This window comes from Oxyura jamaicensis, chromosome 3, assembly GCF_011077185.1.
Source record: "Oxyura jamaicensis isolate SHBP4307 breed ruddy duck chromosome 3, BPBGC_Ojam_1.0, whole genome shotgun sequence".
Lineage (NCBI taxonomy): Eukaryota > Metazoa > Chordata > Aves > Anseriformes > Anatidae > Oxyura > Oxyura jamaicensis.
In genome coordinates this window covers 67,226,889-67,244,200 of record NC_048895.1, presented here as the reverse complement: position 1 = coordinate 67,244,200, position 17,312 = coordinate 67,226,889, and the positions used below count along the sequence as shown (strand labels likewise).

Sequence of the window (17,312 nt, the reverse complement as noted above, 5' to 3'; positions counted from 1 at the left end):
GCCCCGGCCCCCGAGCGGCGGCGGCGGGCCCGGAGCTGGCGGCGCCGCCACGCAGCGCGGCGAGAGGAGGGAGCCCCACGCGCAGGCGCCGCGGCGCAGCCAGGAGGCACCGGCGGAGCGCCGAGCGCACGATGGCGGCCGCGCCCCGCCTCCGGAGCGGCAGGCCCCGGGATGTGGCGGGGCGGAGCCGGCAGCACGGTCCTGTCACGGCACCTCCCTGCCCTCGTTGCGGCCCTTTAGAAAAGTTCCTCCTCCTTCAGGCTCCGCAGAGTGGAGTATCGACAGCTGGCGTGCCGATAAAGTTACTGAAATGCATGCGTTCACCCCGTCCTTTAGGCGGAGAAGAAAGGGAAGTCCTTCCTCACCACAGTTTTCACAAGCACTTTTCACAGGATCACAGAATCACCTACGTTGGAAGAGACCTCCAGGATCACAGAGTCCAACCTCTGGCCTAACACTACCAAGTCGTCCACTAAGCCAGATCCCTAAGCTCTCCATCTAAACGTCTTTTAAAGACCTCCAGGGATGGTGACTCAACCGCTTCCCTGGGCAGCCCATTCCAGTGTCTAACAACTCTTTCAGTAAAGAAGTTCTTCCTAACATCCAAGCTAAACCTCCCCGGCACAATTTTAACCCATTCCCCCTCGTCCTGTCACCAGGCACGTGGGAGAAAAGAACAACCCCCACATCGCTACAGCCTCCTTTCAGGTACCTGTGGAGTGCGATAAGGTCGCCCCTGAGCCTCCTCTTCTCCAGGCTGAACAATCAGGGCCGAACCTCAAATCAAAGCTAGATGTGCAGTTGCACAATGGCCGTTCAGGTGCTGCAGAGAGGCAAACTGAAAGTGGTGTACAAAAAAGAGTGTCACAGGCACCCATGCATTGCTAGCTGAATTGGCAAATGCAGTTGTACCAATAGGAAAGGTATTTGCATTTTCTAGCTCACTCTGCTTCTGAAAAAGGAAAAAAATCAGGGAATAAGCATACACTCTACATGGGTACCACAGTACTTTTTGAGGCATTCACTTTACTGATACCTGGCTTCCTTGAAAATGTTCTGATTGATCCTGATGTTGATTTCAGAGGGAGCTTCATTAGCAGGTCTCGTAGAGATCTCTCGCACTAAATTTCCACCTCAGAAGAGGAAAGGGATTGTTTAAACCCAGGCAGGTCAGGACACTAATCCTGCCTCCAGCGCAGTCCCAGAAACTGCTGTGCCAGCACAACACGGGCAGCACGGGGACCCTACAGTTAGCAGCGGAGCAGGACTGCCCCAGCTGCAGCAGATGCCAACAAAACGGTGATGGCACCAGCATCCTCCATGCACCGCTCCCTGGTGTAAGGTGGCCTGCACCGAGTGTCTGTCATGGCTCCACTTTGCATAAACACCTGATTGTGGCACAGAGAGACAGAAGGATACCACTTTACAGCTCAGTGGTTAGACCGCTCACATGGAACACAAAGAGAGATGTTAAAGCAGGAAAGGATTGTACTTCCAACAGGCTGTGCTTTCAGGAGAGCTGGATAAAAGCCCTTCACCACTAGCAGTAGGTATCACATCTCCTCTGGGATCTGATATCACAGGCTTGACAAGAAGCTCACATACTGTTATTACAAACTTGCTCATTTTCCCTTTACTGTTCAGATTGCCTGCACTGTAATTTGAGGTAGTAACGAACTCGGAACCTAAGAAGGGCACTCTTACTGTTACGCCCATCCATGATGGAAACAAAAGCTACAAATCCTTTTAGATGATCCACAGAAAGAAATCTAATGGCTCAGTAAATCGGGCTATCTGGATTCTGTCTGAGCAAAGGTTTTGAGTGTCTAAATTTTAGACTGTCACCCAAGTGCTTCGTAATGAGCCAAGTTTAGCACAGCATTTGTTCGAGCTTCATTGTAACGCTTGTTCTCCACAGCCATTTTGACTTTTCTGATTTTATACCAGCAAGGTCTGAGGGGGAATCAAAGCATTTGCTGTATCAAAAGGTAAATTATCACATTGTTTAAATTAGTTCAGTAACAGAAGAAAATATAATGTTTTAGGACTATCAGTTTTATTTGTCAGCTTTGGCTTTGATTCTGGTAGGTACCACACTGTAGAATTGCATTACATTCATTGCCTTTTTTTTAATGGAACAGTAATCCAACTTAGCTAAGCATAAGAATTTTCTGCTCATCTACCTCAATCATGTATTTAAGGAGCACCTGCTTATCTTGAGAAGGAAGTGTCCCATAGTTACTATGTAATGTATCTATAGCAAATACTGCCTTTAAAGACTTAAAATTGATATAGTTTATGTATGATTATCTCTCTTAAAGAATCACACACTCACTGCTTTTTTAATGTCCTTTCCCTTCAGCTTAGGGTTGGTCTATCCTAAATTGTGTTTATCTACAGTGGTATCAGAGTTTTGTAGTCATTAATTTGAATTCTTTCATCCCTCATCAGTGCTACCTTTGTTTTGCAAGTCCTTACATTTCACAAGTCAAACAAGGTTTTGTCTCTGCTTCTTTCACTCAAAGATTAGCTTCTCAAATATGACTCCTTTAGAGACCTGCCTGTAGGATAATAGCTGTCTAATACTTGCTGGACTGTGGATAAATGAGAAGGAATGCTATATATAATTAAGAAAATCTGCAGTTGTGACATGAAGTCTTAGTAAATGTAGTTAACATGAGGAACTATTTATGTTTCTCACCAGAAATACTGTGTGAAAAGGGGGTTGAAAATAAAAGCAGATATCACTGATATAAGGGTAAACAAGAGAATAGTTTAATTATCTCAAAACTATACTTTTAAGAGCCTTAGAAAACTCTGATCAATTCCAGTTACCCTTGAAATGTCTGCCAAAAGCACCCACACAACCTTAACTCTGTTCTGTAAGCAAGCCATGCAGTCATTATGCAATTGAACCTAAGAAAGCTTAGCAGTTTTGGCCTTCAATTAGATTAAATTAATTTTAAGTAAACTGTAGTATATAACACCCCGATAACGCAAACAAAATAAACAAAGAATATTTAAAGAACAGCAATTGTTTGAGTCAACTGATCTGGCAGTAAGAATCCTTGATGTGTGGACACAGCTCTGCTACACCCAATAAATATTTCTATCAAATAGTTGCAGGATTTTTTTTTTTTTTTCCAAAATAAATAATTAACTGAATACGTTATATGTCAAAAGGACTTCACTGAAAGTTTCCTGATCTGCTCATTTGACTTTACCTATCATGTGGCGTAGCTGGGTGAAGGTTATCACAGTCTAATTTCTTCTTACATAATTAATGCACATAATTTCAATTATTGTAGACAAGGTAGAGCATAAAGAATGTGAAGTTTCTGTGTTACTCCACTATTAAGCATATTTGAGCACAAACAGTATTTCATAAATTCGAATCTACATATTTTGACTGATCACTGGAGTACCTGATGAAATAGCTGAACAATTACTTTGTGCTCAAAGAGTAAATGACCATCAGCATGGGGAGGGCACACTTTCATACAAGACAAAGCAAAGCAATACCCAAATCAAAAGGAAAAGAAATAAATAATACTCTGATCACCATCTTCCTTGCTGTATATTTGATACCCAGTGTGCATGCCAAGCCTGGGAAACCATTGTGTGAGACACTCTACAAATCTTTGGTTAGACCTAGCCTCTGAGCAAAGAATTTACAACAAAAACATGTGTGTTTGCACATGGGGGTCAGCTCACCTGCAAACCTCTGTAATTGCAGCTGCCCAGCTGTGCACGCCGGGCTGCAGCATGTGCACATGTCAAGGCCAACTTTTGTGTGGTTAGTGCTGAAGCAGTGAGTGGTTTGATTGTCCGGCTGGTTGTACAGTTACAAGCAGGGGCACCAAAGAGGAAACACCGAAAACAAAGAATATTTTGCAGTATTGAAGTGTGGGAGATAACTTGAGATGATAAAACAAGGATTTCGTGTTCTAAAAATGGAGTTAGGCTAGGTGACTGGGAGTGCTTTTCTAAAGCACACTACAGAGGATGAAATTATCCAGACACACTGGAACTTAAAGAGAGATAGATTTTTTGTTGTCATTTCAGAAATTTTCTGCTAACAAAACTGAAGCCTTTTAGATTTTTATGCTTTAGACAATTCCTTCTCTGCAGGTTTAGGGAGGTCATAGTTGGCTGCCTTCTACAGTCAGTGCAGTGATTCCACATGAGCAACAATTCACTCACAACTATTTTGAGGGCACATTCACTCCTTTTTGGTCTCTCTTTCAACAAGGCAACTTCTACAAGTCACTTATTTGGACCAGCTTTTCTTTTTTACAGTGCTTACAGAGGTCTTCTTCCCATGCTTATTTCTACGTGTCCATGTAAGCTTAACTCTTGTCATCCTGAATTTTTGTTTTATTTTTAAAAATCAGTAAAGCATGTGCTAAAAATATTTGACTTTTACAGTGTGGAAGAACGAAGCCCTCTTTTTGTGCACACAGTGGGTATAATTTAGGAAACTGCTCTTTCAGACTCCTCCATGTCTGACAGTTTCAACAGCAGACAATTTTTACACAATTTAAGCTCCATTCTGGTTCTGTTTGATGAGCAGTCACTAGTAGACTCTTCTTAAAGGCTGAAGATACCCACAGAAACCAGGAGAGCGAGTACTAGCTCGCTTCATACAGGCCTGTGAGAAGCCCTTGCAGGTCACCGTTGTTAACTAGTGATCTGAAACAGTTTTGAATGAGCAAAGCCCTTGAAAGAGAATTTCTGTGGTTCCAATATCAATTGCACAATCCATCCCTGCCTCTCTATTTTTAGGTGGCACTCCAAGAGCACAGTTTCAAATAGAGTAATTACAGATCTTACATAAACGTTCCTATACAAAAAACCCATGTATTTAAATTCTAAGTTGAGAATGGATTCAACTATTTTATCTGCCCTCTTTATTCCCCACTCTCAATTCCTTTTGGGACTAACTTGGAATATCATTACTAGTAAAAACAATAATATCAAGAAAACTGCCATCATATGAATCTGTGGTTTTATGGTCACTGCTCTTGATGGCTCAGTAATTAATAACAGTTCTCCAGCAAGAAGATGCCATTAGTAAGGATACTTTGAAGGCTAGCTATGGCAGCATTGATGGGATACGTGTATGAAATTATTTAAACTGACCTCCTCCAGGTTGGTGTTGCTTATTTGTTGTTTGGGGTGTCTGCCACAGCTACACCTGATCTTGGTTGGCATTCCTCAGTGCTATCATAAAACCAGCAGTAACTGAAACTCTTGGATATGTGGATTTTTGTTTAACAAAGTTTTATTCCTTTTCAATAAGTTTCACTGAGCTAGTTCCTCTGGAATGCACAAGTGCCACAGACAGGCAAAATGTGAGAAATTCAGAAGGGGTAATCGCTTTCATCTACTCTACGTAGCTAGTGTAGAAGAAGAAAAAGAAAGCTACCTGCTTACAGCATGGAGGAAAAATCTGCTTTAAGTCATTCAGCAGCTGTTCCTGGTGTATGAAGATGAACTTGCCTGGAGTTAGAAAGCATATTCTCCACACACTGTGAAAGCAGATAATAAATATTTCCACAAAAATCTTGGCTTATGAAGAAGATTGAGACACCTTTTTTCAGACAGGCTTCTGATTGTCTTTGCAAAACTCTACTTGCAGTTTTATTTTGTAGGAAGAATTATGAAATAGGTTTTGATAAATGTATAATCCTTACATTAATTAGATATAAATCATTTGTCTACAACATGTCTAGGTTGACATTCTTAATTCAGTCTAACACTCTGAGGCTCTTTGTTTAAGAAACAATCCTGGAAAGCTGTTGAAATTATTTCAACAGATGATCAAGGGAAGCGGAATGTTTTTAAAAACCTTACGATTGTTTCTCTTAGCAGGCCTATCCTCTCTGGCGAGAAGAGCTTGATTGGAGGCAACCTTTGCAGCAGACAAATGCTATTTGTTGTCCCTATGAAAAACCGGTCCAAATCCAAGTTAAAAACCTCCAGAAAAAAAAATCACACGTACTCCATAGCAGGCACTTGATAGCATATGGCAGCTAAATATGCCAAGGATTCTTTCAAGCATCACTTAGCAGCTCCCTGTTGCCAAACTACTTGTGGGTGTGATATCCCTCAGGGACCAAGCTCCTCCCCAAGCCCTCTGCAGCTCTTAAACTGGTCTTTTCCTGCAATATCTCCTTTCCATAGGCAAGGACCACGCTGATTGTAAGAGCTCACCTGAGCTCTTACAGTGTCTTTTGTGGTAGGACTGCACATTTGCTTGTGCAGTTTGTACCATCGAGCACTTTATAAAGAATCCACCTTCAGCTTTTATGAGCTATCTTAATGCAGAAATTTCTAAACTTCCAAAATAGTTTTACAAATTTGTTCTTCTAATTTTAATGTTGCCTTCATTTTATTTGATTTTCTAAAGGTAATCTTATGTTAAACGTATAAAAATCACATCTTAACATATATACGTGTGCTTTTGTCTAACCTCTGACTTTGGTGAAGAAAGAAAAGGCCCAAACACTAGTACTGTAGAAGCTGAAATCTTGTATGAGGTAAAGTTTGTGCAAAAATATAATCTTATTTTCATTAGGGTATATTTGAAAAACAACAACAACAGTGACAAGACTTTAAAGTCACATGAGCACTTCAGATCTGAAATAAAAACAGCAAAACTGAAAGACCTTTCAACTTCTGAAAGCAGACATATAAAAAAATAATGGATACAGAATGTTATTCTTGATTAAATCATTGTTGATATCACAAACTATTAAACCAATAAAGTTTCCTTCTATTTGTTTGAAAAGACCAAGGATACAGATGCTACTGGAAAACATGAAGATTATTGCACCTTCCTGTGGTGCTGCCTTGTAACTACAGCCGTAACTTCTAATACCAGTTGAGTTGTTTCCAATTTACAAAATAGGGAAGGATGCAACACATGGTTCTTATTTAAAGGAATTTTTAGTCCAACTCTGCAGTACTCTAGAGCTCTGTACTGTAAAGCTTAGGGTTTGATCTGCATTTCCTTTGACCCTTTGGAGCAAAAAGCATTTGCTTTTTGATGGCATTTTTGAGGAACACAAATACCTACGTAAGATCCTGAACATTACTGTCTTATTGAGCTCAGCATTTAAACTCTAGTGAGTGGAAAAAATAGGATCAAAGACAGTTCCAGGGCATGCTAAAATATACCACAAGTAGTTGTCAGCATGCTGAAAGGCTTTACACTTTTGCCTGTGTATTCTGATTCTTGTAGAAGACAACAAAATGAACAACAACAATAAAAGAGCTACCAAACCCTACATCATGATATGTTAAAATGTTTGTTTGAAAACACCATTGCTAATCCTGCTCACCCACTCATTTTTGCTCATCTGATCACTATGGCATAAGTCAGGCAGGATTTTTCTGCTCTCGCTGCTTGGTTTAGCAGACGCTGGGTTGCAGTTCTGTCCTGGCAGTATAGGGGATAAAGGAGACGGGAAGGATCTCCAGTAAGGAATATGGCAATTGTCTGGTGTAAAACCAGCAGCATCATATAGGCATTCTCATTGAGGACTTTCCCCAGTTTAGGTATCCCTTTGTGAAACCAACTTGACATCATCTTCTGTTCAGAAAAATAACCAGACTAGTTCTGAATTCAGGAAATAGGGTTACTGAAAATTTCGTGGAGAGGATGGAAGGAAACAGATGACAAAACAAAGGGGATCAGAGTGATAAGATAGAAGGGTTTCCTAGGTGCACAGCTTGGTGAGCTGTAAACTGCTTAATACAAAGGTTAAAAAAATAAAAAACACGTCAAAGGTTCCTAAAATTATCTCATGCCAAAATGTCAGCCTTTCAAAACTTTACATCTCTAGCTGGCAGAGCTAATAGATACATGAGAAAAGCAATAGTAAGTAGAGAGAAAAATGAGGGGAACCTTAGTGTTCTCCACCTGCCATGAGGTGCATGGTCTTATTTTATTGACCATACACCACTTGATTTATACGAAATGTTTTCAAATGTTCCACATTTGTAATTTTCAAATACAAGAATAATTAAACTTTGATTTATGTGAATTACACAAACACGGGTAATTCAGATTTTTGTACAATCTTTAAAAAACGCATACAGCAGCTGTACCACAGATACTCAGAAAGCCGAGAGAATGCTTTAGTTATAAAATAATAACTGCATAGCTGCCTGGGTTGTTATTTTTTCATTTGTTTGTTTGTTTGTTTGGTCTGAACAATGCACAAAGAAGAGTGAAAAAGCTTCTGTGTCGGTTGTAGTTATTTTTCACAGTTTCTGATGCTGGGTCACAGAAGATACGCTGGTTTTACAGCCCCCCTATAAAACAGCTCTTTATCTTTTCTCCACTAATTCTGTGGTGGCACATTTAACAAAACTAGGAAACTGGAGATAATATGGATGTTTGCAGATTAGATGTCAGGTAATAAATAACACTAATTTCGCATACCTGCAAATGCAAAGTCACCTTATCACTGTTTAAGTTTCTCACTCTTTGTAATGCCTGCCAACATTTTAACCCAGGCAAATTACGGTATTGTTTTTGCTGTTTTTTCACTGGGATAAAATACACAGTCATAATATCCTTTTATCAGTTTTCATGGTATAAAAGGACTTTGGTGCTTAATTCACACTGTGTTGCTGAGACAATTTTGGAGCTCCTGTTTTGGAAGATGCATTTATCTTACCTTTTAGTCTTTTTGGTTTCTTTTCACCGTGGTCTGAGCACCACTTGCCCGAGAAGATGCAGCTGTGACTCTGCCCAGTCAGTGCAATGCTACAGAGCTACAGAGATCCCCCGAGAGATTCCTTCCACTACCAGGAGGCTCTACATCAGCCACAGCAAAATTAAACAACTCCAGGTAGGAAGAAATCCAGTATGGATCCTTTATACGGTGCAGTGTAAGTGAAAGATGCATTTCCCAGCTGGTGATGACTATCAAGAGAAGGGAGAATCTTATTCCAGGTTCTAAAAAACCGAAAAAATGGTGCGAGATCTGGTTTTGGTTTACCTTACTTTATAAATATATGTAAATATATATTCATAGTGTTTTCATTGTCCTGTGGTCCCTAAGCACCGTTTCATGCTGCCACAATGATTTCATATATGCAACTCAAAAAGTAGTAATTCACAACAAGGAGCCAAATGTTGACTTGTTTTTATAGGGTCAAAAAAACATTGAGTTCAAGAGTTATTTTTTAATTTGCTGAAAGCTTTTGCTACTCTTGATACAATGCCATACTTTTCCATAGTGAAGAGAAAGGTTTTATATAGCTAGGATGAAAGTGAGTGTTTTTTCCCCTGCTTGCATTGCAAATTTCAAGTACAACTGCTACTAGAAATGACAGCAGAGTTAGCAATCAGGACTCGGTCATGCGTTGTCAGACCCCAAGGCAGACTGTGAGATGTTTATAAAAGCAATGCTAGGCCTATCTAAAACCCATATAAACAATAGCTTCTAATTGAAGCTGCCAACTGTGTTCCTGAAAATGTTTATTCTAGGTTTCTTGAGGCGTCACTGAATTATAAAGTCATTACCAGTTTATGCTCCATCTGCACTGGACTCCAGAGCAGTGCTTTTCTGTTTCCCACCCTATTTATTTAATAAAATTAGATTTTTCCATAGATAAACACAAGGGAAATGTAACTACCTATATTATACATAATTGCTGTGTATCAATTTACTACAATGATGAGAAATGTTCTTTGAAAGAGATACATTTGCTCTTAAGTATACTTGTCCTCTTACAAAGAACACATCCTGAACTGCTCTGAAACGCACCTTTGATTTTGCTCTCAGGATTGAATAAAATGGGCCAGAAGGCAGCTGAAAGCAACATCTGGGACACCTGCTGCCCAGTGAGAAATAGCCGAGTAATTCTGCTATTTAACCCTGGGGAAGAGTTTACTTCTCTTTTAGCTGTTACTGATACCTGTGGTTTTCTTATTGTAGCTCACATAGCTAAAAGAGTCAAAGTTCATTGGTATGATTTAGCTGTATCAGTGTACTCTGGTTAAACTAATCGTTTACTGAATGAATTATTATCAGGAAATATATCCTCTGTGCAAAAAGAGAAGTACTATTTTATTTCTGAAATAATGAAGATAAGCCATAGGCTGGTTGCCCAGACCTGTAGCAAAACCCTCAGTTACTACTAAAGCAGAAGGCTAAAGAAGGCAGATATTAGAAGGCTAAAGAAGGCAGATATTTGTGATATTTGTGCATTTAAATGTAGGTTATAAGTGAACAGAGCAATAGAAAAAATGTTTTATGACTACTCAGAACCAATGGTGTGTAAAACCATCTAAGGAGAGAGCTTTTCTCTTTATACGTTGATTTAACTGAACAATCTGTGTGCCTTAATTCTACTACTGAAAGGAAATAAGCCCTTTTACGCTAGCTGCCTGTAATTATGGAGATTCTTTACTTAAGATTAAATGGGGTCTGTGATTATATTTTTCAGTTTTCTCTCTGTGAGACAAATCATGCATTTGAGGTCCTGACATCGTAAATGCATATACTTAATTAACTCAGCTGAACAATTCCATTGGCACACATAATAGTGTTTGTAGGAACAGGTTTTGATTTCTGCTTGTAAACTAAGTGTCTGGAAGTGCTAAAGGAACTCTATAGTGTGGATTTTTTCCTTTCCTTTTTAATTACTTCAATTATCTCAACTTAGAGAAAATATTTTCAAAAAGAAATTGAATATAAGACTTTTCACAGCTGACCTCTAACAGGCTTTTTTACAGTTTGGCAATTAGCAGCCTCAGGAAAACACACAAATATTCTTTCTAACTGAGCACCAATTACTTTTGGACATTACTTCGCACTGGTTAATACTGAAATGGTAAAGAAATTAAAAAGATATGTTTATATATTAAACCACTATGTTTTGAAGAAAAGCAGGGAAAAAAAAAATAATCTTTTTTATCCAGATCAACTTTACATTTTTTTTTTTCTAGATAGGATTGATCATCATTGAAGAAACTGACTGGGATTTTTGCTTTTGGTATTTTTGCAACCTTGGATTTGTTTCAAACAGAGTGTACAGTAACAAAATTAGACTACATCTAGCATCTTTTTTTTTCAATAATTTCTGCCTTATCCTTGATTTGAAGAGCAACAATACCCTTCTTACACTCAATTTAATATTTTTGTTATTTCTAACTATATTCATATTTTTTTTACCTACTAAAAGAAAATTGCTTCTCTAACCCCCACAATAGGGGACTGCTTTAAGGAACCGCTTATAACAAATCCCAGTCCACAAAAATTCAAAAAGGAAAAAAAAGTCAGAAAAAAATAAAATGAGAAAATTATGAACGAATTTCTATGAAAACAGCAGTCTCTTAGATCCATTTTCAGGAGATATTTTTAAAATGTAAAACCTTATTACCGTCATTTTACTGACAGTCTAGTTAGAGAATAAAACATCACTTTGCAGCAAAGAGGGGGCTAATAATCTTTCAAATATGTCTTGATTCCGATAATAAAGACTGTCTGGTTTGCAACAGCATGGATAAATGTTTAAGTCTCAAAACAGCACTTTGCCACAAAGCCTGGCAAAGCCTACCAAATAGGTGGAAAACAGAAATTATAGTAATCCACATTAAGAAGGCTAAATCCCCCATCACAGAATGAATGTCTGTACGTTGACCTTCGCGTCGCTCTCTGCCACTTAATAAGATGAAAATTAAGCTCCTTAGAGACACAGATATACAACGATCAACTGAGGAAAAGCAGGAAATACTGCTTTTGAACTAATAGAAGAAAATGTGTTGAACCTACAAAGGTTTACATTTGTTTCAATTTCCTTAGGACTGTTCTGTCACTAATGTGTGAATATTCCTTTCTGCTCTCGAGCAATGCAGTTCATTCCTATCAGACTTCTCGTGATGAACCTTTGCAAGATGCCTCCCAGCTGTGACCAAAACTGGATGCATGATTCTACAATTGCTTTATAACAAATCAATATTACAAAACCGCCATTATAGCAGATCAGGAAATGGCCAGCTTTGTTATTTACTCTTGATATATTTTTTTTTTTAATGGAAATAAATTCCCTCACTGAAATCAAGTGTAACTGATGGAGAAACCTGCATCAGTAGAGGCTCTGTATCTATACTTTCCCACTAATTCCATCAAAATCTTGCAGTGCTCAGAAATGACTTTACAAGACAGGCTGAATGTAACTAGGATCTAGTGACACCTGGGGATACCAAAGCAAACTGAAATCTGAATGAAAATGAAGATGAAATTCAAAATGAATTTCTCTTCCACAGCTGTGTGGGCTCTAATTTTAACAGAAGTTAAAATGGGGAGCTTGTAGGTAAGGTAAAGAGATACAACTCAAAAAACCATGCAGGAATTGGATAAATGAAGGAACCTTTTAACAGGCACTTTCTTCAGCTGTTTCAGGATACACAGGTATGATAGCCAAGCATGTTCAGTGAGGATCGTAAAACAAAACTACTATACAGTACCTAACCTGCAGAAGGATTCATACTGCTTTCCTTGTATATTCCTCACTGGGATAAGGGATTATGCTGTAGAACATGTTTGTAGTGTTACTCAGTGAGAGTAAGATGTGCTGGTCCCTAATGAGCTCTGGGGGAAATGGCATGCAGACTGTAGTGTTAGTTTAACATCTGTTACCGGCGTGTACTGAGATCTGCAGAGAGATGTTTACCAGACACCTGAAGGAAAACTAAGTGAAGAATACCCCTTCCTGCCTCTCCCATGCAGAACACCTGCTCATTTTGCTCTGAGCTTTCTGTGATTCCCACATAAATGCATTTTTAAAAATCAATCACCTAGGTCAATGGGCAGCATCTCTGAAAATTTCAAAGAATTACTGTTAAAGTAACTGGTGTGCTCTGACAACTCCTTTACTTACCCTCATTCCAGGTTTCCTCATTTCTTGGCTTAGAGGAAGCTGCCAGATTCATTTAAGTTTGTTTCTTAACTTGGGACACAAGATGGCAAGCATGATAAGCAAGCAGGTTCCAACAAAGCAGAGAAATAATGAAAAAGTACTATGCCCCTATTTATTACGGCCCCAGTCAACATCTAAGTTTAATTTACCACCACAAAGCACCTGTTTACTACTAAGTAACAAAAACTAAGTTGATGTAAAAGCAGTAAGTTCCACGCACGTGATTTTCAGACCAAACTGATCTGACATGTTTGGCTTGGTCATCACCAAATGTGAGGTTTTTACTTTAAGGAAAAGGAGAGAGAGCGGAAGGAATGAAGAAATACAGGTGTCAGATTTTTGTTTCCTGCCAAAAATGCATAGCAGGAAGAAGAGATGATATCCACGTATGTGGGGAATACGTGCTGCAGTAGTGATACAGAGAAATGGCTGTACGATGAACCCAGACCTGCACCAGCAAGCTCTGCTGAGCGCAGTGAACGCGTAGCAACCATCTACCCCCTGTAAGCACCTCTGCCACTGCTGACATTTAGCTATCCATTTGACAAAGGTATCTGCCAGGCAGAAATAAAAGAAAAACTCCTTCTTCAGACCTGTGTCTTTGTTCAAAATTAGACACAATTCTAGAAATGTAAGTAAATACTGTCAAACTGCAGGTACCTACAGTGACACCTCTACCATTACTGCTCCGTTTCTCTTAGTTTCTCTTTAAGAATATATGCTAGCAATGGTCAGAGCACCCAGAAGAAGTAATCAGTGAGGAGATTCATAAATACTGTCACATGAATTATTTTTATCTCTTTAAGATTACTGACTTCAGAAGAATGCCGGCCCTTGAAGAGCTGGTCCTGTCGTGCAGTGGCACAGAATCGATAGAAAACAACACTTTCAAAGCCCTGAACACTTTGAAGTCCCTGGAACTCTACAAAAATCAGCTAAAGCAAATACCCACCTTCCTCCCATCTGGCCTTGAGATTCTAAAACTCGCTGATAATTCCATCACCACTTTGCATGCATCTGATTTTGAAGGTTTGATGAAACTAAGGGTGCTTGATATCCGGAACAACCTGATTGCGACTCTGCCTTTGAGTGCATTTTCTTCCCTCTGCAATTTACAGAGTCTGATTCTGGATGGCAACAACATGGAATCTGTGTCTGCACCACTCAAGCTTCCTAGGCTGCAGTATCTGAGCATGGCTGATAATAAACTAAACTCTTTCCCACCCAGCTTTTTTGCATCTTTCCAAAATCTACAGTTTCTCAGTTTAAGTGGCAACTTCCTCACAAAAGTGCCTCTTGACCTACCTAAATCCTTGCTGTCACTAAAATTAGAGAAAAACCGGCTCAAAACAGTACGACTTCGAGACATGAAACACCTAGAAAAACTGTCTGAGTTCTTCCTTTCAGAAAATCAACTTACATCAGTGGATGGTGCCCAGCTTCTTCCTAACTTAACAACGCTGGAGCTGTCTAAGAACCAGCTCCAGGCTTTGCCACCCAGGCTGCCAGGCAGGCTGCAGAAACTTGACTGCAGCAATAACCTGATTCAGAGGGTGACAGCGCAGGACTTCCAGGGACTACAAGACCTCAAACACTTGTTTCTTGACAACAATGCTGTCAGCACGTTTGAGGCAGGAGCTCTTCAGCAGTGTGCACAGCTTTCTAACCTGGCACTGGAACAGAATCTCCTGATTTCTATCCCACTGAGGTAAGTGACTCCGAGGATAGCTGCTTCACAGGTGTCACCTCTCCTCCCTTACATTACAAGAATGAGGGCCAAACTGAGAAAAAAATTGCATTCAGACCTGGTCATAGTAGAAGCCCATCCATACCATAAACCCACTGCCATAACTGGTACTAAAAAGCACTTCTGCTAGCAGTCTCAGCATAGCACTGCAGCTGTTTTCATTACATCTGTGGCCCCCGGTGATCCTCCTCCTCTCACATCTCTCACTGCCAGCAAGACTACTTTGTTTAATCAACACACGAATAGGAGGAATCTGCTAGCAGTGTAACAGTGATTACAGATCAGTTACACTGCTGCTTACATTTGTCTTCTCCCGTAACACAAACTAAATAGAGCATTCAGTAAAAAAAGAAAGATGGCAGTTTTAAAGCTGATGTTTCCACCAGCCCACACTGAGTTTATTATTGCTAGAGTATTAAGATTTCAGGAGCTGAGTCTGGTCAAAAAGAATGTGCTTCTTCAGTGGATATTATCATTCCCAACTTCATTAAATTTGCACATTACAAGGTATTTGGAAGGCTTTAACTGTCCTGCTTCAGGCTATAAGCAAAATTCCAGTCAAATAGCACAGAAGAAACATCCCTTGGGCACACTGTATTCCTTAATGCCTTGCTCACAGGTTCTCTCACATTCATCTGAGTGATGGTCCCAGCCATTATCAGTGGTGGTGTGTTAAACCAAATGGAGGCTGCTCTGATATAAAGTGGCAATTTTGTTATTTCAGAAAAACCTGTGCAATAAGATGGCATAAAAATAGTAATGTAATTCCATTAACATCACCTTCTTTAACACAATCACTCCAGTAAACTTTATTTTTATGGCTTGTGGACAGGTTTAACTGGCCCAAATAAATAATGCAGTAAAATTTCAATTTGCTTAGAACGAGGTCCTTTAGCATTTGAATCTATTTGGTTGAAGCTTTATAATCAGAAAGTGATTTAGTGGTGTATAAATATTTGATTTCAGCCTGCCTTGACAGGAATGTTTAATGCTTTCTAGCTACATTAGTATTGTCTAATCCATCTTATTTTACAACCTTTGTAGTCACAAGAATTAACAGGAAGGAGTCTTCTATTAGCCTTTAAACAGTACAGCTTTTAGGGAGATATTGGGTCTTTTATTTTCAACTCAGCAATGAACACAAATTTCAAGGGGAGGCTATAAAAATGAAGTGGGAAAAAAATGACAAGAAGGAAAATTTATGTACTTAATTTGTGTGTGTCCACGCATCTACCTGTTGATCACCAGTTAGTTACAAGGACACACACAGAAATAAAAGTATTACTCTGACAGTTATGTGAGAACTACCAGTCACCTGTGTCACAGGTAAAAGAATAGAGTTAATGTGCCACAGTAAATAGTCCTTAGTGGTTGTTTAGTGGGAACTGGGAAAAAGAAAGTTATTTCCTTTTATTCTGAAAAGGAAATAATGATACGAAATTGTCCCCATCAGAACTTATATCCGTAACATGTCCAAGTATTTCATGACTCATGTAAAAGCACCCATGCTCCAGAAAATCTTGCAGGGAGTGGTCAGAACGCAGGAAAGAGACTGATGATATTCCCTGGAGAGGCAGGGGTACGGCTGCCATGGTCCGCTGCTGAATGCACGCGGCTCCTCTGCCAGTAGCAGGATCATTCATCACATGCTCCGATGTAGTTATTTCTTCAAGATCAACAGAAGCTGAAGTCAAACAATACAGCTGCAAAGCCTTTACAGCTTTAGACTGTACAAGTTTTAGACTGTAATCTGACTGGATAAATATCTCAAATGATATCCTACTGCCTTTGACATTATTGGCTCTAGGATTTCACCCCAGACTACCTTCTTTTGTCACATTGAGCAACTATTATCACTGACTGTGGTTAGGTTTCAACACAAGTTTATTGCAGCCACAAGCACTGGTAAGACCAGGTTCTGTGCAGTGACTCAGATGTGTGAGAATTTCAACATGTGAAATCCTCATCTCACCTAGGAAATATGGCACAATACAGAACTGCCTTACTCTTGAAATATTGCCAATGAAATTGTGAGATTTGCACAAATATGGCAATCACCTTTCAGCCTAAGAGGTCAAACTCAACTTCACAAAAATCTGCCAGTGAGGGTCACAGTGTACCCTCTAATTTTCAAAGGTATCTCAAATCATTACATTGACATAAACCCACCTCAGCCTTTCCTGGTTGTGGGACACTGCTTTTCAATTCTAAATGGTTCTTGGTGTTATTATTTATAATTTGTCTTACAGTTATATTGAGTAAATTTCCATAAAGTCTCTAACCTTGACTCTTAATCTCATCACCTTGCATACTACAGGAGTAAAATGATTTTAAATCAACTTAAAATTGAATTTATTAAAAACATTCCAAACCAGTTAAATGGCTTTTCTGTTAAACAGCTTTCACTGACTAGAGCAGGAGAAAAACAGAAGATCGTAAATAAACTAGACTTTAAAAACTTTTCTTATTGTATGGCTTGACTAAAATTGCTGTTTAGCTTAGTTGCACAAACATGGTCAGTACAGGTCAGAACTGCAATAATTTGGGAAAACGGCTCAAGTGTGCATAGATAGTATTCCAACAGCTTCAGAATAGAAAAAAAAAAAAAAAAAAAAAAAAAAAA

At 39.3% G+C, this 17,312-nt stretch overlaps 1 protein-coding gene across 1 annotated transcript in view; it reads left to right on the top strand.

The window, feature by feature from the left end:
* The first annotated feature begins 131 nt into the window (after nucleotides 1-131).
* The window catches only part of LOC118163822 (nephrocan-like), an 18,243-nt gene continuing 1,062 nt past the window's right edge, over nucleotides 132-17,312 (top strand). The window contains exons 1-3 of the mRNA XM_035320843.1: nucleotides 132-198; nucleotides 8,698-8,864; nucleotides 13,749-14,650. Of these exons, the coding sequence (XP_035176734.1) occupies nucleotides 132-198; nucleotides 8,698-8,864; nucleotides 13,749-14,650 (1,136 nt within the window). The remainder of the gene's footprint in view (nucleotides 199-8,697; nucleotides 8,865-13,748; nucleotides 14,651-17,312) is intronic.